The sequence below is a fragment of the Musa acuminata genome, chromosome BXJ2-4 (genome assembly GCF_036884655.1).
Source record: "Musa acuminata AAA Group cultivar baxijiao chromosome BXJ2-4, Cavendish_Baxijiao_AAA, whole genome shotgun sequence".
Taxonomy (NCBI): Eukaryota; Viridiplantae; Streptophyta; class Magnoliopsida; order Zingiberales; family Musaceae; genus Musa; species Musa acuminata.
Genome location: NC_088341.1, coordinates 43881880 through 43904964, shown reverse-complemented (window position 1 = coordinate 43904964; position 23085 = coordinate 43881880). Strand labels below are relative to the sequence as shown.

The 23085-nt window shown below is 41.5% G+C and overlaps 6 protein-coding genes and 1 non-coding gene across 8 annotated transcripts; 4 read left to right on the top strand and 3 right to left on the bottom strand.

Moving 5' to 3' along the window:
- Positions 1-168: 168 nt before the first annotated feature.
- LOC103982578 (uncharacterized) lies at positions 169-5178 on the bottom strand. Its single transcript, XM_009399545.3, has 6 exons — positions 4948-5178; positions 3738-3838; positions 2585-3105; positions 2384-2491; positions 862-970; positions 169-530 (listed from the first exon to the last, which is right to left on the bottom strand). Exons 1-6 carry the CDS (start codon positions 5020-5022, stop codon positions 491-493), a joined length of 954 nt encoding a protein of 317 aa, XP_009397820.2. The 5' UTR covers positions 5023-5178; the 3' UTR covers positions 169-490.
- A 2961-nt stretch (positions 5179-8139) lies between these two features.
- LOC103982579 (probable xyloglucan endotransglucosylase/hydrolase protein 30) lies at positions 8140-10548 on the top strand. The gene is made up of 4 exons (XM_009399547.3): positions 8140-8901; positions 8992-9092; positions 9578-9786; positions 9867-10548. The coding sequence occupies exons 1-4, from the start codon at positions 8712-8714 to the stop codon at positions 10384-10386; spliced, it is 1020 nt and encodes a 339-aa protein (XP_009397822.2). The 5' UTR covers positions 8140-8711; the 3' UTR covers positions 10387-10548.
- A 260-nt stretch (positions 10549-10808) lies between these two features.
- On the top strand, positions 10809-12323 carry LOC103982580 (uncharacterized). Its single transcript, XM_009399548.3, has 3 exons — positions 10809-11016; positions 11104-11558; positions 11655-12323. Exons 1-3 carry the CDS (start codon positions 10953-10955, stop codon positions 12171-12173), a joined length of 1038 nt encoding a protein of 345 aa, XP_009397823.2. The 5' UTR covers positions 10809-10952; the 3' UTR covers positions 12174-12323.
- LOC135611122 (myb-related protein Zm1-like) lies at positions 12316-13847 on the bottom strand. The gene is made up of 3 exons (XM_065106452.1): positions 13489-13847; positions 13254-13383; positions 12316-13169 (listed from the first exon to the last, which is right to left on the bottom strand). The coding sequence occupies exons 1-3, from the start codon at positions 13628-13630 to the stop codon at positions 12539-12541; spliced, it is 903 nt and encodes a 300-aa protein (XP_064962524.1). The 5' UTR covers positions 13631-13847; the 3' UTR covers positions 12316-12538.
- A 3921-nt stretch (positions 13848-17768) lies between these two features.
- TRNAP-AGG (transfer RNA proline (anticodon AGG)) lies at positions 17769-17840 on the top strand. The gene has a single exon. It is a non-coding gene; the product is annotated as a tRNA-Pro (tRNA).
- Position 17841: 1 nt separating this feature from the next.
- Positions 17842-18592, bottom strand: LOC135611121 (norbelladine synthase-like). The gene is made up of 2 exons (XM_065106451.1): positions 18309-18592; positions 17842-18225 (listed from the first exon to the last, which is right to left on the bottom strand). Exons 1-2 carry the CDS (start codon positions 18490-18492, stop codon positions 17921-17923), a joined length of 489 nt encoding a protein of 162 aa, XP_064962523.1. The 5' UTR covers positions 18493-18592; the 3' UTR covers positions 17842-17920.
- A 928-nt stretch (positions 18593-19520) lies between these two features.
- Positions 19521-22796, top strand: LOC135611120 (uncharacterized membrane protein At4g09580-like). Of its 2 annotated transcripts, XR_010486439.1 has the most exons (5): positions 19521-19920; positions 21400-21670; positions 21996-22166; positions 22306-22552; positions 22686-22796. XR_010486439.1 is itself a non-coding variant. In XM_065106450.1 (4 exons), the coding sequence occupies exons 1-4, from the start codon at positions 19754-19756 to the stop codon at positions 22441-22443; spliced, it is 747 nt and encodes a 248-aa protein (XP_064962522.1). In that variant the 5' UTR covers positions 19521-19753; the 3' UTR covers positions 22444-22678. The 2 variants fall into 2 exon arrangements, 1 of the variants encoding a protein (XP_064962522.1); XM_065106450.1 differs by lacking the exon at positions 22686-22796 and having other exon boundaries at positions 22306-22678.
- Positions 22797-23085: the final 289 nt, after the last annotated feature.

Sequence of the window (23085 nt, the reverse complement as noted above, 5' to 3'; positions counted from 1 at the left end):
TTTTAATGTTCGTACGGTGCAATTTTGCTCTTTGGGGAAGTCTCTCTCCCACTGCAGAAACTAACAGATCGATGATTGGCAAACAAATGCCTGAAAACATATTTGCAAAGGCTCGATGTAAGCAATAATATTTCCAAGAATTCATCATCAATCACTGCATGATTCATGTTCTGCTAGTCACAAAATTCTTAAATGGCCAAGAAAGTTCATGCTACTGCTGATTCGGCTACATAGTAACGATAAAAAACACTCCACATATCCACTAAAGACATCAAGAATTTACACGAACATTAATCCCATACATACCTCAAGCAGAAACTGAAACTTAACAGTACAGTTATGCATGACCATCGAGCAAAATTCTAGGCAAGTAAAACGAGATGTAGCGAACTTCTCTTGAATGTGGAATCATGATATTAATAGTTTCCAGCACCGAACAGAACATGCACCTGTCATCGCCCACCCAAGACATCATGGAAGCCGAAGATTTCTATTGAGGAGCTTTTCTCCTGGATTGCTCAGAAAGGTACCTGCATCACAAGAAATATATAAGATCACGTTGCAGTAGTAGTTAGTTGAGGTGCTAATAGCAGAAAGTCCAAATGATAATAGAAGATAAATATGGGTAATAAAGCAAGCGAGTTCTAGTACACATATATCCAGCAAAATTTAGTCTGCTCAACGGTGTATACAAAAAAATAAAAGAATATGTAACCATAATATTTTTGTAAAAATAAATCCCAAACCGGCACTTATATGCATATATGGAAAGATTAGGCAGATGGTAACCAGGTAAGCAGTGAACACCACAAGAAAAATGAGAGTTGTAGTGTTTGGTCTATGAAATTAAAATCCTCTTGCCTGCCAGTGTGGAATCCTGCAGAATACCATGCACTTAGGACAACAGCAAGATCAGTTTCCTGGTTGGTACCACAATCTGAAATTTCTTCTTCCTTTCCCTTCTCCTTTTCTACAGTCATAAGAAGAACCGAGTTTCAAATATGATTTCCAAGAAAATAAGTATCAGGCTGCAGAATAAAATGTTAACAGTCTAATTCAGTACTTAAAAATGCATACCCATCACAAATTTGAGATGGTGGAAGATGGAAAAAAAAGTTTAAGGTTCTAATAACAGCTGAATCCTAGAAGAGAGAACTTTGGGACAGTAATTTTGATATCGACAATCATTTTGCATAATTAACACAAGTTGGAGGTCACAGTACAATATATTATATTGATGCATGTTGCCTAGAAAAAAGTCAAATGAATGTCCCAAAAGGCCCAACCCATTAAGTTGAAAAATAAGGTCACAACATGCCCAATAACACCACCCGTCTGTTTAATCATCCCAAGTACTAGGTGAAAGCAACAGGAACATTGCATCTCTCTCCTCCCCCTTGAACCCACCCGTACCACTCCCACAATGAATGGCCAAAAGCCAACTCCTTTTCCTTCCCGCCAATTAGGTCCTGAATAAGATAACATGCTAGTACCAAGGTGGTGTGACAGAATAACTGTGTTGATGTGCTGTATAGGACAATTCAAGAGCTACATTCCTTGCTGCAAATCTGGTGCTACATCTCAGCTACTTCTTTGTATATAAGATGAACCTTGGGATTTTGGTATACCATTTATACCACTTTATTATTTATGTCCATTGCATGAGAGAGCACACAAAATGAGGGTTATGTAGGCAGAGATCCTTCCTATTTAATCATCTTTCTATCCTTCTTCATCAACCATAGTTATTAATTCACAAGGCAACAGTCGAACAATGAGCAGAAAGGGACTTGAGATATGGTTCTTTAAACTTTAAAGTAGGAGGAGAGTCAGTATTCATTTAATATTGGTAAGGCAACATTGTCACTTTTGTAGATTTGCTTGTTACATAGAAAAACTAAAAAGCATGAGAATTTGACATCATGTTTCTCTACAAGTATAATAGTCAACGAACTTTGCACGGTGGAAACATGTTCTAATATTTGTAAAAAAAAACATGTCACTCATTTGTAATGAAAACATTTTTCAGTGCAATGCCACAAGCATCAAAATTTAGCACTAGGATAAGATGGAAAGGACTCAATTACATCTTTATTAAAATAGTCCAAAGTTATCACAACAAATTGTCAAAGTTGTGTGCATGTTTTGTATATGAATTAACCAAAGCCCAAGATAGTATCACAAAAAAATGGATCCTTAGTGTGGATCAAGAGGTAAAATCTCAAGTAAATCATGTATACTAACATTTTAATGAAACAATAAATTTTCAACAAAAACCATTAGGGATGTGCACATAGCAACCGTGTAATGTCAAAGGGAGCAGTCTTTATGCTCAATATCAGATATTTCTTCGGTGAACTTAATGCTTTTGCAGCAATCATACCTGTTATTCCGACAGCTTGGTCATCCATATGAGTGGTTTTCTTTGAAGGATCTCCTGTGCATGATGCGCCAACAGAACATATACCACTTTGAATGTGACCTTGACCACCTGAGGCATATAGCAGGAAACCATGTAGCACAACGAAAACCTAGATTTATGAAGACAAGTATATAGCAACTGTGAGAGAGCCGAAGTGTTAACCTGAAAATTGATGAGGAAGTGACATAGAGCAGCTTTGTGGCCAGCAATAATAGCCTCCAAATGAAGGGCCACATATGGCACAAGAAGATGCTGTGATTGATGGAAGAGCTAAAGAAGGGCATGAGCACAAGGAACATATTGGTTGTGAACAACTATCAGAAACATTATTGGTTGGAACTTGCTCTGCTTGATGTTGGCCAGATTGAACTGGATCTTGGTAAATCCAATAATTTGCTTGCTGGAGTTGTTGGAGAACCTTTTGCCTCTGCTCCTCGAGTTCATAATACTGTTTAAGGAGATTATTGTACTCAACACTTTGTTGATAATTATATTTATCAGTCTCCATAGCGGCTACAGGGAAATCTGACAAGCATGGATTAGACTCTGTGGGGCATATATTTGCACCTAGACTGCCTTCTCGAGACTGAAGCCCTTCAGTAGATGTCAGATCCTTGTAGGAAGGCATATTAGTTTCTGTTACATCCTTCATCACATTATTCTCACCATGGTCATCTATTTCCCTTCAAAAGAAACATAAAATTGAAGAGATGGTACTATGAACTTCAAAGCCCACAAATAATAGAAAGAAAGTGCATAAACAAAAAAAATCTAATTGTTCCAACTTTTTTTGACTGCAGAAAAATTGCTTCAAGATTCACCTAACATGCTTTAAAATAGTGTTCATCATAATGATCCTTAACAGGAAGCAAACAGGTAGGAGAGAAATTTAAGAACAGGAATGATCCTTGACAGTGTTTTGAATTTGAACACTTACTGCAGCATAAATTAATTGGAAAACTTAAAATACTTGATAATGGCATGTTTCAGCACTATTTTCAGGGTCCTATGTAAAGAATGTCCTCAACATCAAAATTCAAAGGAACAAGAGTCAAAAAGAATATGATGGGAGTTCCATGATCGCATATAAGGCTTACAGTTAAAGGGATAAAGAAGTACCATGTTACTATGGTACTGAGACACTGATACGATAGTGAAATTAGATACACACTTTTATTTTGTATTGTAAAGGACATGATTAGAAAATTCCTATTAATATTAAGGAGAAAAATCACACACACTTCTTTGAATATCTGAATAGAAGTAGGTTAACACCCCACCCATCAAACACCAAAAAACCCAAATAAATAAATACCTTGTCAAAATCTCAGTATGCCCAGGCTTGTCTTGATTACTTTCACTTGTAAGTGTTTTTTCCTCAAGAGGATTGACTGGATAGCTTTCCCTATGCATTGCCTGACAGAAGGCCATAATTATCAGAAAAATGAATGCTACAGTAGCTTCCTTCTAATAATAAACACATAATCAAGAGCACCAAGATGCTTGAAACATTAAAATACAGAACGGCAGCATCAGATTTAGATTGTCACTAGAAACAGGCAAGCTTTTTTTGAACTAAATTCTTAAATTCTCAATCAAATAACTCCAGTAGAACATGCAAACTACGTCTGATTATCATCATATCACGATTTAGACAAGATATATTGAAGAAGAAAACAAGAGGGAAACCAAAAAACTTGAAACATCTGCAGCCTTTCGAGATGCCATATGCCACAGTGACCTAATTTTTCAGTGTGCGGAGAAATTTTGTAACATCATTTCTTTCTGATGATAGGAATAAATCATTCAAGGACAATTAATCAGCAAAAAGAACATATAAAGCATAACATGGATCCAGGAAGCAATTAGGTAGCACAACATAAGAAGGAAAATGACAGTTAGAAACATAAACTAAAACTGGCATACACTCTTTACATTACCCTGATATCAAGACCAAAATGTTCTAGCTAAGGCGATTTCAGTACCTCTGATGTAAGTTCAGCTTGACTCTTCTGCACAAGAGAATTCACATCTATCATGTTCACAAGAGATCTAAGACTAATTACATTTATTCTTTTTGTATCGACAAACCACAGTTGCCCATCGTACTAAATCCCTACGGCCTTAAACCAAGAAACATTGCTTTAAGAGCATGCAAGCAACAATTTAAGGGTAATAAAACCCCCCAGGGAGCATGCAGAGGAAGGGGAAGAAAAACCCCCAACAAGCACGCCGGCAACTGGTAATTCTTAAGGTAACAGAATATAGTCCTAATAGCAGCATCTCAGTGTATCTTCAATTGGGGGAACTGCAGAAGATCCACGGAATTAAACCCTAACAGCAACATTTACCGCCGCCTAGTCGAGGCGTAACCACATCAACTGGCCTTCCAGATTACACCGCAAGAGCCCAAATGAAATAGCAATCGAGAAACCTTACTCGAGACAAAGCGAGAAAGAAAGGAGGAGAACAAAAGGAACACCCGAATGATCGAAGATAAAAGAAGGAAACGGAATACAAGATACCTTGTAGGTGGACATGGCGTGATCGAAAGCATTGATGAGAGCGGAGTCATCCCAAAGATCGGTTCCTTTTCCCATCCTTTATTCTTCGCCGGCCGGCCTTCTGGAGAGCGAGCACGAGAAGCTTGACGTCTCGACCACCGTAAAGTGTGGTTTTAGGGTTCGATTGGCTCCGGTGGCGGCACAGTCGAACAACTCAAGTATAAGCTCGTATTTGACCTCCACGATGATAATACTCGCAATGTTCCAACCATTTGAACTGAGTTATGTAATTTTTTATATTTAATATTATTTGATTGAATAAAATATTTGAGTAATTTACTAAACAAAATCTAATAATAAAGTTTTATCATTTTTTACTAAGGTATCTATTTTTATTTATAAATCTAAAAATACCCTTATAAGAATTGATCAGTCTGATTCAAACCTAATCATCCCAAGAGCTGGTTCAATCTGATCTAAGTCTCAATCTGAATCAATTTGATTGAGGTCGGATAGTTCGAAGAGAATTTGGGTCAAATCCTAACCAAAATTAGGTTAGATTTAAATCAAAATTTAAGGGATACGAATCGACGAAGATTATAGTAAATAAGTGTTCATCTCCTCTCCAATTACGAACATGTGATCTTTTCGTTAGTAATGATATCACATCACCATCCATAAAAATAAGATATTAAAAAAAATTCAAATTTTGATACCATTACTAATGTGTTTTCAAAACTTTACGTAATTGAGAAATTAAATTATTAAAATTATTAAAATTATTTCATTTTACTTACGAGATCACTATAAATGTGTATGAAAATAAAGAGATAAGTATATAGATATTATATATTGGTGTAAACAAATATACCAAAACATCGTTACATATCGTGTTCTATGATTTAAAATAAATGATACCCAACTAAGCGTCTAATACCTTGAAAAATATTAGATATATGTATGGTAACTAAGGATCAAATACCTTAAAAAATATATGATAGTCATAAAAAAAGAATTAATAAGTTGAATAATCAAAAAAATAATAGTCAGGACTAATGTACATTGAAAAAAAAATTCCTTTATTTGACAACTTATTGACTCTAAAATTAAAAAAATAAAAATAAAATTTAATATAATATATTAGAATATGATATTATAGTTTTGAAGAAATTTGAGGATAATTAGAGATATTCAAACTCGAGTTTCACACAAGTTAGTATAGATCATAGATTCAATATAGGAATTTCATATATTATCAATTAAACCATAAAATGAGAAAAAAATTAAAAAAAAAATAATACAATAGCTATTAAAATATATGTTATTATAATTTTTAAAAAAGTTTAAGTATGTTTAGAAATAATCGAAGATATTTACACTTAAAGATACACTCAAGTTATACTCAGATTATGCTCGAGTTATACTATGTCACAAATTCAATGTATGAATATAATATTTTTATTAATTAATAATTTAAAATTAAAAAAAATAATATAATAGTTGTTAGAAATACATTTAAATAGGTTTAGAGATAATTAAAAATATTTACACTTGAGTTACCTTCAAATTACACTTGGTTTATACTGTATTACAAATTCAATGTAGGAATCTCATATTTCGATAATTAATAACTCAAAAATTAAGAATAATCATATAAAATGATAATAAATATGTTAGGATTATGTCATGAGAAGTTTAGATAGATATAGGGATAATTCCCCTATTTACACTTGTATTACGTTAGGGTTACACTTGAGTTATACTCAAGTTACACTTTATGTTTAAATTTATTATTTTTTTATTTCATCAACTTTGGATATAATGTCCCCTATATATAACCTATAATTTTATAGGTATATAAAGAATGGCACCATTAAGAGATCCCTTTGATTTGATAGAAAAAAAAGATAAAAGAAACTCGAGTATATATATTTTGCGTATAAATATATTTTGCACTACAAGGGTTTCAATTGCACCTAACTGTGATAAAAAATAAAAAAAAAATTATTGCAATTGTAATACATGTCATTTTAACTCTTACATATAATTGTTGTTCTTAAAACCCACAATTATATAGAGACCTTATGGACAACGATTATTAGATAAAGACAAATTGGAGAAATATTTCATCATAGCTTTTCTGAAGAATTTTGGTACAATACTCTCCATAATTTAATATTTATTACATCTGTTTTATTTTTATTTTTTGTTAGGAATTCTTACTTTTATTAGCTCTTTTGTTATAAATGATATTGTTTTGGTAGAAAGAAATAATGATATCCTACATCGAACATAATTTGTTATTTCCATCAACCTTTTCATGGTGGCGAGCGTGAGATGTTGCGCACTTTGGTGTGTGTTGCTTTCTTTTGTGCTTTGCTTCTCTCTCACCCACTCTCTCTCTCTCTCTCTATATATATATATATATAGGAAACTGTCATGTAATTGTCAGCCAATCACTGTATGTATACTAAAAAAGTTGACCATAAAGGCAATCAATCGAGGAATAACACATTAGTTCTTAATCAAAGCCTCCACCACAGCCACTGTTCTTCCCATCCCATCTTCACGAAGAAAAAGCAAGTAACCAAAGAGAAGCATCCCTTGGTATTTGACAGGCCTAAGAAAGCTCCCTCTACGTCGTATTCCAATGTTCTTCCTTCCTCATCCTTCTCTTCCATGTGGACAGCTCCTATTTGTGTATGTACTACACTAAAAATAATAATAATAATTTGTCTTCAACGAAGCAGTGTCATTTGCGCTCTCTCGGTCTCGGTCGGTAGGACGTCCGCGTGTGACCGAAGTGACAGCCACTCAAACCCCATCGGCGTCTCTTCCCGTCAGCGGATGACGCGTTACGTGCCAGTTGGGTCAACTCGAAAGGTCAGCGTCGCCCTGCTTTCTCTATCATATATCATGTTTATTTAGATTTCATGCTCTCATCCCATTCCCATGCGTTGAAGACGAGCACAAAGGAAAGGTTTCCTTTTGGCAAAGTAAGTTCGCGTCCCCACCGCTGCTTCACGGAATTCGGTGGTGGCGGTGGTTGATAGGCGTCTAAAATATTCATTTATTTTCCTTTTTCTTGTTCATCCTTTTTCTGCGTCAAAGATTACATCTTCGTGTTGTAATAGCCATGGCAATGATGAGCCACCTGATATCAACAAGGGGAAGCGAAGTACGCCTGCTGTCGCTGGTGTCAGACTCGGAGTTGGAGGAAGAAGGTTCTCTTTCTTCGTTGACAAGCCACCTGGATCATGTTCATCGACACCCACCCTGCTCATCCTTGGCTGGCCGAGCCACCGCCATTGATCGAGGTGGCGTGATGCAATGGTCGAGCCAAAAGGATTCACGGTGTAGTAGGTTGCTGTCACTTTCCTCACACGCAATGAAGTGCTTTTCTGGGGTGTTTCTTATCTCCATGCATCAACAAGTGGCTCAACCAACCCAACCACAGCCATGCGTGGCCTAATCATTCACAAGCCCGGGAAGATGCTCTGGGAACAATATCAAACACCTCATGGGTGGCTTGAAACGATTGGCATCCAAGGTTAAGACAAGAGGATGTGCTTGTGGCGGTGGCACACACACAATGACCCAAACAAACATTTGGTGGCCAAGCGACTGGCCCCATCCCTGGCTCTCTTTCACCTTCCATTCAATGATTTCTTTCTCCCCTTATATGTGAAGAAGAAGAAGAAGAAGAAGAAGAAGAAGAAGAAGAAGAAGAGAAGCAGAAATTGAGGACGATAGAGTGAAGAGAGAGGAAGCTAGCGGACAACGTCATGGCGGCGACTCTTACAGGTGCCTCGTCGATGGTGCTCTTCTTCCTGCTGGGTCTCGTGACGGCGACAGAAGCCTTTGATGTGCCGACGTTAACCTTCGGCGAGGGCTTCTCCCATCTCTTCGGCAACGACAACCTCATCCGCTCTGCCGATGACCGCAGCGTTCGTCTCACCCTCAACCGTTACTCCGGTAGGGGACGGGACGTCCTTGTCGCCACCTTCGTTGTCTTCTTTCTTTTACGTGGTGAGTGCGTAACCAAGTGGTGCATGTGGTTCTCAGGCTCCGGCTTTATCTCTTCGGACCTTTACGAGCATGGATTCTTCAGCGCCTCCATTAAGCTGCCCAAGGATTACACGGCTGGCGTCGTCGTCGCCTTCTATGTGGGTCATCGGCATCCAATTCTTCTTCTTCTTCTTCTTTGGTTGTTTTGTTTGTTTTACCTGCCATCGCTTTTCTTTTGCAGAATTCCTCTGAATCATCTCTTATTTTCGTAGCATACAAATGCAAATCGCATATTTCTCTACGATTCTTTGATCTTTCTCTGTGAATCGAGAGATATTATTAACGATGCTGAAATGATGATGGATGACTTCAAATCCAATCCACATTTATATATAGTTCGATTGAACTCCAAGTCAACTACTTCAAGAACCCTATAACTGGAATAGAATACATGCTTAAGTAAAGGTGCATGCATCAAAAGGAGGTGATAAGAGTAGAGGAGGCACATGACTTTGTTAGCTTAGCTTGGAACCAAACACCGTCTCCTTGTAGTCAACGGATGCATGCATGGCTTAATCATCTGCCCGCTGGGTTGGTTCTGATGCTGCATGTTTGTTTTGTGCTCCTCGTTGAACGAACGCAGACATCCAATGGCGACGTATTTCCCGACACGCACGACGAGCTGGACTTTGAGTTCTTGGGCAACGTGAGAGGGAAAGACTGGAGGATCCAAACCAATGTCTACGGCAATGGCAGCACCACCCGCGGCCGGGAGGAGCGCTACCTCGTCCCCTTCGACCCCACCGAGGAGCCTCACCGCTACTCCATCTTGTGGACCCCCGACTACATCATGTACGCAACATCCGCCTCTTCCCCTTACCCAGAATGCCCTTAACCATGCATGCAAGTCATCCATTCCTTGGTTGACGCAGCTTCTACATCGACGACGTCCCCATCAGAGAAGTGGTGCGGAGCGACGCCATGGGCGGCGACTTCCCGTCGAAGCCGATGTCGGTCTACGCCACCATCTGGGACGGCTCCTCCTGGGCCACCTCCTATGGCCGGATCAAGATCAACTACAAGTACGCGCCGTACGTGTCCGAGTTCTCTGACCTCGTCCTCCGCGGCTGCCGCGTCGACCCCATCCAGCAAGTGGACTCCGCCGACCGGTGCGCCGAGGCCGTGGAGGAGCTCATGTCCGCCGACTACGCCCTCCTGACGCCAAGGAAGCGTGCCGCCATGCGCCGGTTCCGGGAGCGGTACACGATCTACTCCTTCTGCTACGACCAGCATCGATATGGCAATGTCACCTTCCCCGACTGCGACTACGTCTCCTCGGAGCACAGCAGATTCGGGGAATGGGGTGACAACAAGTTTCCACCGAAGGAGGTCCGGAGGGCCCGGCGACGGAGCCGGAAGCCAAGTGCCGTCGACGATCAACCATCGAAATAGATGACATCTTCTTGTCCATATGTCTTCCCCCCACAGTGTTTAGATAGGACACATTGATTCTTTCTGTATGGTTCTCGAGTCACATCATATAAATTACACCACAATAAAGTTGAGTTGTATTTCGAGTAAATACGAATAAAGATGAGCATTCGTTGGTGATGATGAAGCTGTCTGCCATTACTGTTGTCACCCCTGAGCTATATATTGTAGCCGTGAATGTGCATAGGCTCATGATCGGGCCGGACGAGACAGATCGGACCGGTCGGCCCATGATTTGGACCCGGCCGTTTCCCATCGCTGCAACGGCTAGTGCTGGACGAGTAAAGAAAGGAACGAAGGTATCCTTTCCTTCCCCTGCAACGGTCATAATACCGTTGCGGCCCTCCCGATTCAAATCTATTAAAAGCCTCTTCCGATAGACCTTTCACTCCAATAACACACACACGCTTTCTGTTTCTGCTTCCCCTCTTCTTGATCTCTAAGATCATCAAGAAGAGCTTGGAGGCTTGATTGTTCCTCTGTTCATCAGGCGGTGTCATCGTCTTCCTCTGTTATTGTTCTTGGAAATGGAAACCCCGTCATCCGCGAGAAGGATCACAAGGTCGCAGGCCGCGGCCGCCGCCAATGCCCGTGAGTGGAACTTCATCGGTTTGGGATGCTTGGCTTCTGTTATGTCCACTAATATGCTTGACTGCTTGCTTGCTTTGTTGGGCTCAGAGAAGAGCAAGCAGGAGGAGTCGCATCCAAGATCAAGAAACGGCGGGGATCGCGAGGCCCGCGCGGCGCTGCTCGACATCACCAACGACTCGCCCGTCGTGGGGCTCGCGACCGGGTGCCTCCCGGTCGAGAAGACACCCTCGTCCTCGGCGGCCAAGAACCCGGGCCGGGCCGGGCGGACCACCGCGTCGGGCGAGGAGGTGCTGCGAGGTCAGGTGCGGACGCTGCTGCAGAAGGTCGAGGAAGAAGCGGAGTTCGTCGGCCGACCCACCTCCGGCCAGCGTCTGTTCCCTGCACTCTTGGGCGTTTCAATATATCCAGCGCAGATCCTCGCCCCGACCCCAGCCAACACGCCGCAGATCCCCAGTCTGAGTTGTTTGGCAGGAGGAGGAGAAGGCTACGACTCGATGGAGGTCACAACACCCTTCGTTCTTTCCGAAGAAGATCATCGGAAGGTATCGTGAGACTTCCTTCAAGATTCTCCCTTTTTCTTGGTCCGGAAATCTCCGTCCTCATCCAATTCGCTTCTGTTCTGGTTCCGACTGGTTCAGGTCGTGGTGGCTTCCAATCCGCAGGATCCCCTCGGTCCTCAAGAATGCGTGATCAACCGGGCATTGACGTTCGACTCGCCCGAGAAATCAGAAATGTCGGGCATCTCCACCGTCACTTCGTCGCCAGCGTACCAATCCGGCAGCGTAAGCAGCTTCCAGGAGAAGTCCCCTGAGGACGACAACTCCTCCATCTGGTCCATCCAGGCCAATGCGAGTGCCCACTCGGATGGTGACGACGACGAACTGTTTGAAGACGACGACGAAGACGAAGAAGAATACGAGGAGGAGGCGGAGGACGAAGAATTGTTGGGCGACTTGTGCGAGGGTATGAAGAAGATGTCAATGCTGGGTGACGAATTCGCAGGAAAGCACACAAGATTCGTTTACAACAGTGACGACGAGATCCAAGGAGAAGAGGAAGTGACGAGAAGAAGCGCTGTCTCGCCGAGCGCGTTGGTGCTGAAGGGCCTGCCTGCGCCTGAGGGGAAGCACCTCCGCTTCCAGGAGGAAGACGACTAAGGTAATTCGACTGGTTGTCATACTGTGACACCATTTTCCTTTGCTGGAATGTCTCATGATCATAAAAAACTGGATGGAAATCGATGCAATATCGCTATTGAATAAAGAGAATTGGAATCAACAAGCAAAGAAATCCACAGCATTTTGCAGTAACAATCATAATTAGTTCATTAGTTTGGGACTTTTACATCACTGCATGCATGTGTAAGTCCAGTTCAAGACAATGCGATAAGACACTCTCTCTCAAAGTCTTGAGACAGTGTATGAAGGCATTCTCTAGTCAACAGGATCCCAATGTGGAAATGCATTGAGACGCTTTCTGTCTCTCTCATAGTCTTAAGGTAGTGTATCGAGGCATTCTCCAGTCAACAGGATCCAAAGGGACAGGTGGAGACCAGATCCTTGTGGAAATAACTGGACACTGGATCTTCCTCCTCCATCTCCGTTTGCTGCTCGGCTGCATCCCTCATGAGGCTCTCTTGATTGATACCGTCGTTCTCCTCGCTGGCTCCGCACAACCCGAGCTCCTTCTCCAAGTACTCCACCCACTCTGAGCTCTTGCCTTCTCCCTTGGCTTCCTCTTCCTCTTCCATGGCCTCCTCCCCTGTGCTAACAATGAGCGAGCTGTAGTCCCCACCTTCCATCATGCTCAGGAATTCCGGTACGATCACGGCCGCCTCTTCTTGGTGAGTGTCGTACTCCGCCACGCCCCACATGTCCATGTCGGGCCCGATGGGAGCCTCGATCATTTCGACGGACAGATCGGTGAAGTACAAACTTGGGTCCTCGTTTCCCTCCTCCTCGCTCTTGCTCTCTCCGTGATCGGAGCAAGAGCGGGAGGCGCTCGAAGAAGACGAGCTCTGCGAGTCTTCTGGTTCCTGCGTCGCCAGCGATTTCCGCTCTCGGGACGCCAATCGCTTCTTCAAGTGCGTGTTCCACATGTTCTTGATCTCGTTGTCGGTTCTTCCCGGTAGGCAGGACGCAATTTTCGACCACCTGAGCAGCAGCACGCATGCGATGGTATCATCACCAACAAGAAACTAGGATTAGATGATGGTCGACATCGAGCAGCGAGCTTACTTGTTGCCTAGCAGCCTGTGAAGCTCGATTATGGCATCCTCTTCCTCCTTGGTGAAGTTCCCACGCTTGATGTCCGGCCGAAGATAGTTGATCCACCTCAACCGGCAGCTCTTACCGCATCGCAGCAAACCTTTCAAAGATCACAGACGCTATCAAATTTTCTGCTACGCATACAAAGATTCGAACTCGATAGAGGATGTCAAGAATCCATGGCAAACAGGAAGGAGGGGGAGACCTGCAAGCTTGGGAAGAGCACGCCAGTTCCCGTGCCCGTGCTTCTCAATGTAGGCTATCAGTCTCATGTCTTCTTCCAGCGACCATGAACCCTTGTTCAGCCCCACCTTATCGCAGCAGGGCGCTCGCCCTCGACGACCCATCTCTCTCTCTCTCTCTCTCTCTCTCTCTCTCTCTCTCTGTCTCTCTGTTGTACCTCAGCTTCCACTTCTATAGCTGCCAATAACCATTGAAGTGAGCTTATATATATATATATATATATATATATAGGGGATAATAACCATCTGGGATTCTCTCTACCAGCAACTGGTTACTTGGAGTTGGGACATTCTACCATGTTCTGCATCCTGTTCTTTTCTACGAGAGAGAGGCCACTCCATACAGTCAACTAAGTTGGTGGGAGTGCCCTCGTTTTCGCGAAGCTACAAAGAGAAGTCTTCAGCAACCCAATTGGCAGCACTAAGGTGGCCTTAGTGGTGCAAAGCAAGGCCATCTGTAGCACCAATATGTGGGCCTCTCTCTCTCTCTCTCTCTCTCTCTCACAGTGGTGGAGCGGCTTCCATCGCCATTAATCACGTTATATCATCACTTCATCATTACCCTGCACAACTCAATTCACGATGTGATCGCAGCAGAGAGAAGGAACAATACTGATCAGAGAAATATGTCAGCAAACGTCCTTGGTGGTGTCACCCCACGAGTCCCATGTTTCAGGCGATCAGCATCATGTTAGAGAAGACGGTCCTTCAACATCCAATGGCTCCTCCACCTCACCCTCAAGTCTCAGAGACACATACGTGTACTGTCTTCTACCTGACTGTGACCTAACTTTGGAAGGATTCATAGCTCAGACGTCGCTTTTATTTATCCCTCTTGTAGACTTTTGGGTACCGTAACTTTTTCAAGGTCTCAGCATCGATGGTCTAAGATTTTGAGCCCCCTCCTCTCTTTAGGTTTGTATGGCTTGAATTGGCCACTGACATTTTAGCTAACCTTTTGTCCACCTCTGTGGACAGAGATAAAGGAGAAAAAGACAGTGAAGAAACAATAGAAGAGAAGCTATAAACAGAATAAATACATGTTATGTGAACAGAGGAACTGACTTCATTTACTTCTGCAAGGCAAACACCATGCTGATCTCAGGTGCTGCTGGAGCCTGAAGAAGAAGCTCAAAGTTATTTGGTTTCTGATGAGACTCTCTGCATCAACTGCTTTTGTTGTCTCCATTCTTCTTACTTTTTCTAAGATTTGGTTACCAATCTTAGTCCTTGTGTCACCCCTAAGAGTCCTATCTCCTGCACAACAAGGCTCAAATAGTTTTGAGCTGAGACAGCTTCCTGTCCTGCACAAGTTGTGCAGAGAGCAGAGTCACACTCTCATTGCAGAAGCCAATTGAAAGTTCATCTCGCATGATGTTCATACATTTGTGTTGGGTTTTGGTCTTTCAATGGATGGCCTTTTGCTTCCCAACCAAAGTAAGCTGGAGGATGTGGAGATCTAAAGTTCTTGATCATTATGATTCATGCATGAATGATTAATTGTTTGAAAAGTTCTCTTCCTCCCCCAAAACAGGATGTTGTTCTACATCCAAATGAAGATTCCCTCATTGGTCATCTCCAAATCATGAACATATCTGATCAGGCCAACCAGAGATGAAGATGCTTATGTCGATTGAGTAGGCTAAGCTGGCATGTATCATCAAACTTGTCCTCAGTAGCTTCTGAAAAGAGGAAGGGATTATAAGCTCAGAAACAATGTCAAAAGTAAAGAACCTGAGCTTCCTCCTACATGTAACATTACAAATAAGCATGAGGCACAATCCTTGAGAGCTTGATAACAATCATGTGTGACTTCATCTATCAAATCATAACAGGTGGGTGTGTTTGAGAACCTCATCTACCAACCACAATACTGTACAATTGCAGTACCCATAGTCCAAAGCACTGTTCAAATGGTGAACAACTGATTCAAGCATCATCATGTGAAGTCATTTGTTAATGCAGACAAACTCTTTTACTCCTTGTTCAGAATTCCCTGAGTTCACATTAACATTGTTGAAAAATGATCATAAAAAAGTGGCATAATATGTCACAACCGAAACCGAGCAAATTATTAATGTGAAATGATTGAGTTTATTTACTCTTTTCATCGTTTATTTTCGTCGAAGCGAACACACGAGTCCAGAGGAACTCTTCGTTAGGAGGAATCCCTACAAAGATTTTTAACATTTCGAGAGTTTAATTCATATCTAAATCTAATTATCCCTATTTGTTTATACTTGTAGCATTATTTCATGGATTATTATTGAATCTAAAGAAGGAATACCTCATCGTATGTGTTGGTGAGAGTGCATCAAAGAAAAGTTTGTGGAATATGACTCAAATCATAGTCTCATATGGGAATAAAAAGGGATTTCATATCATCAACCGATCGACCACACCATTCTGAGGTCCCATCTCAATCCCACAACAACAACAACAACAACAACAACAAAAGAGTGAGCAGCACAAGTCAGTGGCCACCTTTTATGTGTCTCCATGGGAGAAGGTGACAGCTGCCCAACCTTTGGCATTCTGAAGCCTTGCCTGCCCCTTTCTCCGGTGATCAAAGGCATTGGAATCACAGGAAAATGAGGAAGAAAAGCTTCTTGTGGCCCTGTCTTGTCCGGTGCTACATCAGGATCAGCGGATGGATGGATGCACCCAAGCAAGTTTTACTTTTCCTCGTCAGTTGTCTCTTCTCTCTCACTTTTCTTATCTCGCCTGGTTTCAGTGGGTTTAGGTGGATCTGAGGTGACGAATTCGTCGCATCATTGACACCATTTCATGGTATTTGGTGGCCTCCAACTGTGTGACGATTGCTCATCCCTGTGACCTAAGGGTGGTGTAAGCAGAACGTAAGGCTGCGAGCTCCTTCACCACCATGTTCTTCCCGTGATGAATTCCCAACTCACTGTTGCTGCTAAACCACATTAACACGATGCTTAATCTCGACTTGGTAACACTGCCGCATTACTCATGGAAGATTGGATCCATTCAAATTCGTTTCATGTAAGGACTATAATTTTGTGCCGATTGACCGTGCCATTTATAACACACGATACGTCGAAAGTGTTGACGATTTCAAAAAATATATTAAAAATTAGGAGAAACATTTAAATTAAAATATTTTAACTATAATTAAATATGTATTCTATTATATTTTATAAAAAATATTCAAGTAAAGAAGAGATAGCGGATTTATTTTTTTCGGATGTTGATGAGTAAATATTGAACAGAGTGAAAATACATGAGAAAGAAAAAAATAATTGAATGAGAAAGAGAGATTCAACATTTGAAAAAGAGTGTTAGAAGATGTAAGAGATATTTAAATGTGTCCAATGTCAAAACAATTAGAATCAATTCAATGTTGGTTTTTAATTGATTTCTTTTGAGACTATTACTAGTCAATATAGGTAGGTAATGATCATATAAAAGTGTATCACTTGATGCATCCCCTCAACTGTTATACTGCTCATTTATGTTTTTATTAACTATTAAACTAATACATACCATTCGTACAATATCATTTTGAATGATACGAATATCCTAATCAATTTCTTATATATAGTAAAGGTTATAGCTACGAAGCTATATAGCGAGTATAAAACAAACTATTCTTTCGTCCTTTACTAAAGAAAACAAATCATTAAAAAAATCTTAGTATTAATTTGCAATAATTTAATAAGCATACTTAGCAACTGCAGTAAAAACGGTCTTATAAACACAAAAGTAATAGAAAAAATTTCTAATTCATTAGTTGCAATGCCTTCCCTTTTACCAAGAATACATAAAGTTCGTTTCATTGAGTAATAATCATTACATATCAGAACAATAATTTCTTTTAATTTTTTTTATAAAAAATTATTACATATCCGAGAGTAGTGCAAAACTATCCCTCGTAACCAACCAACATCGATCGTAAGAGTAATGATCCTAAGGCTTCCCGAGTATATTTCTCAAATACTTAAATATACTTCAAAATTTTATTTCAAATCATTCGAATTCTACGCTCGAAATATTTATTAGTAACACCCGGAATACAATTTTATAGGATTTGAAATCGTCGATCGGTACGACCCGAATTTGTCTGGGACAAACTTGAGACTACAACAAATTCCATAATACTTCCCTCCTTCCCTCACCCCAACAAAACCAATACAATTATGCTGATGCTTTGGAACTGATAGCAAGGTTATATAATTTATTTAAATAAATTAAATCACACCTTATTATCATAGACGGGCATTTGGTCTAGTGGTATGATTCTCGCTTAGGGTGCGAGAGGTCCCGAGTTCAATTCTCGGAATGCCCCATTTGCTTGCCAATATTTTCTCTTTTATTTTTCTCTTTATTACGATTCAGAAATGATTGCAATTATATTCCATACAGGCCTCAGTTTGAAGCACCACTTTTCTCCTTCATGAGATAGCCAGAAACACCTTCAGCGATCGCCGCGACCGCCGCGGTGGTGACGAGAGAAGCATTACCTGCGTGCTCTTCGTCAACCTCGTACTCGATGGTGGATTTGATGATGGAAGAGACTCCCTCCTCCTTGTCTATGATCTCGAAACGAACTAGAAAGGACAGAAACCCCATTTCCAGGTATCCTCCTTCCACCACGATGGCTTCCTTCAATCGATTCTCGTCGTCAATCTTCACAAACTTCTCCTTGTAGAACTGTGGACCACCACTTGTTCCTGACAGCAAACAGTAAGTCCAGAAGAGTGGAAATTGGCTGCCAAATTGCAGGGGAGGGGGGGGGGGCATGAAGAGGACTCACCGGTGGGGAAGGTGAGGTGCAGAACCGTACCGACGCCACCATCTCCTTCGACGATATCCACCTTTTGGATGACATTAGGAACCAATTCCACCACCAGCTGAGCCAGCCGCAGCGTGCCGTAGACCTCCCAGACTTGGCCTGCAGGGAGGCCGACCTCCAGCTCGTGACACAACGTTCCCTTCATTGCTCTTCTTCTTCTTCTTCTTCTTCTTCTTCTTCTTCTTCTTCCTGGTCTGGTTTGGGAGACAGAAAGATGGATAAATAAGCCCTTATCGGGATACCCGACGTTAGACTGGAATCTCCGAGGTAGCAACTCGACAAAGCCGGCGTTTCCCATGGTCTCTCTTGCTCGTTCGGATGGGGCCGCAAGTGGCGTTGATACGCTCCACGTCTCCCAACTTTCTCTTGGCACAGATGACTCGCTTTACGATTCGTGGATGGGCTTCACCATTGTGGAAGACCTATTGCGGAAGATCTTCACCATTCGTAGATGGCACAGATGACTCGCTTTACGATTCGTAGATGGGCTTCACCATTGTGGAAGATCTCTTGGCACAGATGACTCGCAAAACAGGAGGTGGCCTGCTTGATGGCAACGGGCCACCTAATACCACTCCTGGGCCTGCACAATGGAGTGGCAAGCGGAGCACACTCAGATCTTGTCGGAGCAGCAAGCGGATCATTCATTCCTACTCAATTCTCTGTCGATCAATATAGATTTGGATTCTTTATTGGTGTTAGAAAAGTTAATGTAATAGATGTCTAAATTGTACCTATGTTGTATATTGGATTCGGATTCTCGTGTTGCCAACCTCGACGAAATCTATCGACATGGATTCATTAGGAAACAATAATTCACCAAAATCAAAGTTCGTAATTTGGAAAGAACAAATATATCAGATAGATAGCATTTTATTTAGTCAAAATAATACAATAAAAATATAAACAAATACATACCTTTTGTTAACCCCCAAAAAAAAAGAAAAAAACTTTAATTTCTTTGTCTCCTTCACAAAAGACAAAATAATACAATACTTGGGATGGCGTACAAGCCACCACTGCATAAGGAGGCCCGCTCTCCAAGTAAATAATCGACACGTAACCCTAGTGAATGCTGGGTGGGCCCCACCTCCGGATAACCGCGTTGTGGTTCGATCATGAGATGTGGTGTTCCTGCGGCACAGGTGTGTCTTCCTCGCGTCTTCGAACGAGCCACCGGCCTGCCGTTAAAAGGATTCATAACGCAGGGGAAGACGACGGGGGCGGCCGAGAAGAAAGGAGAGAAGGAAGAGAGGGCATTTAGGGTTTCTTCGATCTGATCTGAGCCTCTTTCTGCCTCTCTCTCTCTCTCTCTCTCTCTCCCCCTCCCTTCACACCCTGTTCTCCCCCATCAATTCCCCTCGCGGGCATCCACGTTCACGCTGTTTCGTTCATAGGAGAGGAAGATGGGGAGGGACACCAAGTTGACGCTGTCGAGATGGGAGGTGGCTGCGGCCGCTGGGGTGGTGGCGAGCTTCGGGATGGGCTTGGTGGCCGTGTGCCTTTCGATGCCTGCCTCCGACTACAGCTTCCTCAAATTGCCTCGAACGCTCGAGGACATCCAGGACTTGAGGTAGTCTCTGCCCCCTTCTCTGTTGCTTTTGGTGTTGGAAGTTCCGTATATCTCTCTGTGATGAATGTTCTTGAAACAATGAATTAGGGGGTGGTGCTTGAATCTGTCGTCCTGCATTCTGTTCCTGGGTTGATGTTAGGATTTGCTTCGGGTATCAAACAGTGATCTTATGAACTGTTTGGTAATATGAGGAATTTTTGGGATTTTCTGTGTTGATACTCATTCTGGTGAATAGGGATGGCAAAATACAATTTTTGGGGGCTTTTCATATGCAAGAATGTCTTGAAATCAACTCCATTGATTCGTTTTTGGCTTCAAATAGCCCTATGATCTCTGTCTATTCAATGCTCTGACTTCTCATCTGTGATTGTTTTTTTCTGTTGTGTATTGCATAAATTAAGAGGTACGAATCCAGTTATTGGTTTGGATAGCTTTGAAAGATAAGAAACATGGATCTTAATTCTATAGTCACTCAGTTGCCTCAATCTCTTCGTCTTGTCGAGCTGTGTTCACTGTCTAGTTTTCCTTTTGATCTAAAATGTAGGCAGTTTCTTTCTTTTGTCCTACTCATTCCTTTCTTTTGTCTCGGCATTCCTTTCTTGTAAAGGTAAAGATATTTTTGTTCAAGGCATGGCCTTTGGGTCTTACTTACACTTCAGTTGACAAGATTGACGGCCAAATAATTTTGTCTAACATCCAATCGAGGCTTCTGGACATGAGGGACAGCGAAATGCTCTTACTATTAGGATGATAAATCGTCCTCGTCCACCGATTGATTAAGATCTTAGATGCTTGCTTAGGATCATGATTTTTTGAAAGATCACAAGAAATAGCTTGGCACCCGACTCTATTCACGACTTAGCTCATGAACAGAGGATGCATCCCCATTCACGGTGGGAGAGGGGTATGAAGCTAGAGCAGGGTGGTTCTTGATGTGTGCCACGTATTCTTGTTGGATTCCAAGTCTGATGTTAAGTTGGAATGGAGAATTTTTTTTACCTTTAAAATGTATATCCTCTTCCTGTCATTTTCAAGCATGTAAATTTACAGCTGCTGCGATGAATTTATTAATTTCTCGGATGCATGAACTTCCTTCTGTGTTAGTACTCTGGGAAATTAATGTCATCTCTTAGCATACTCAATTACATGTCCTTTTTGTTCTTTTTTTTATCACATTTGGTTAAACATTTCATATCCAGTTACTTCTGAGCTCTAGCTTTCAATTTATCTCTTTACGGTTAATATCGATCATGAATTGTTGCTGATCCCTTCAATAATTGTAATTCACTTTAGTTATAGAACTTTCAAGTTTCTTAACTTCGTAAATATGACTTATGAGCATCTTTTGGTTTAGATGTGTATTTTTGGAGTGACTAATTTTTGTCACTTTATTCGTGTGCAAATAATTTCATAATATCTCCTAATGCCATTTGGTAAAAGACCTTCTGAGTCTATTACTTGAAACCGTCTTTTTTACAGGGATAATCTTGAGAGTTACACAACTGACTACACCATACAGGTTTTGGTTGGCTACTGTACCGTCTACATCTTTATGCAGACTTTCATGATTCCAGGGACCATTTTTATGTCCCTCCTTGCTGGATCCCTGTTTGGAGTTTTGCAAGGTGTAGCTTTAGTTGTTTTTGCCGCGACAGCCGGTGCCTCTTCATGTTATTTCCTGTCATATTTGATAGGGAAGCCCCTGGTCTTCTCCTTGTGGCCAGACAAGCTGAGTTACTTCCAAGAACAGGCAAGTGGCTCACCTTTTGTTCAACATAAGTTTTCAGGAACATATTAGAAGGATTGAGCAGTCAAATTTGTAGCCAATTCAAGAACCAAACTTTTTGCTAATGTTTTAACTACAGTTTTTGGGAATCTTTATCATATATTTTCAAGCCTTCTTCCTGATTGTTCAGGAAATCTATATGTATTTAACCACAATTGTGCCATGCAACAAAATGAAATCAGTTGAATTCAATGCCAGATTTCGAAGCTCTATTTTTTCTTGCATCTTGACCGTGTTTCTTTATGCCCAAGCTTACAGTCTGCTAACGCAGCGATCACATTTGTTACAGGTTGCCCAAAGAAGAGAGAAGCTGTTGAACTACATGCTCTTTCTCAGAGTCACGCCAACACTGCCAAACACTTTCATCAATGTTGCTTCACCCATAGTGGATGTGCCATACCGCATATTCTTCATGGCAACTTTCATTGGACTCATCCCAGCTGCTTACGTGACAGTCAGGGTATCGTTCTTCCTTACCTCTAACTAGCATTCTGAAGTAGACGATTTTATGAGAGGTTTTACCTTCGTCACTTTAATGGGTATGGAATCATCCTCTTGGGATCTTCTTGACACCATCGATCTTCTCTTGTATAAATCAGGCTGGAATTGCTCTTGGGGAGTTGAGATCCGTGGCCGACCTTTATGATTTCCAAGCAATAGCGACACTGTTCCTTATAGGGATTGTTTCAGTGACACCCACACTGATAAGCAAAAATCATACCGTAGAGAATGCTTAGGAAAGAACTTAAAGCTGACAATGGTTATGGAGTTACTCGTGCTCATCGCTTCTGCTACAGCTGATTCTTCCTACTCTTGCCACGCACGTTGTTTCCGAAAAAATGGCAGGTATTCTACATCGTTGACCAAATCCTCTGTTGTAATAGGTGGCTGACATCTGAAGAAGCAGATACAAGATATGTAAATACATTCAGTTCAATGTAACTCTTATATTTCAATGGATTTGATTTTTCATGAGCAGGCTTAATTTGGTGTCATCTTTAGACTTCTCCGTGTTCTTCTTCTTCTTCTCCTATGAGGTCAATGCAACGCTTGCAAGATTGATATGCTTCCGGTGAGTCTGCTGCATTAACTCGTGTTATCAGGTAGTTGTGCTAACTTAGACGATGACTTAAGACTCGATAATTCACGTGTGTGGTTGACCTTTAAAAGCTTGCAGAGTCACGAGAAAAGTCGAGTGAGAAATTTAGTGCTCCTTTTGAATTGCCACGAAGGATGAGTTTTCGATCCATCAACATTTCTCTTCTCAACCTTCAATCAGTCTTTATGCATATATGAAAGCCAAGGCTATAGGTATTCACTACTCTTCTTATATAAATGGTTGGTCACATGTGCTACAAACAAGTCTTCTTCTGGAATTT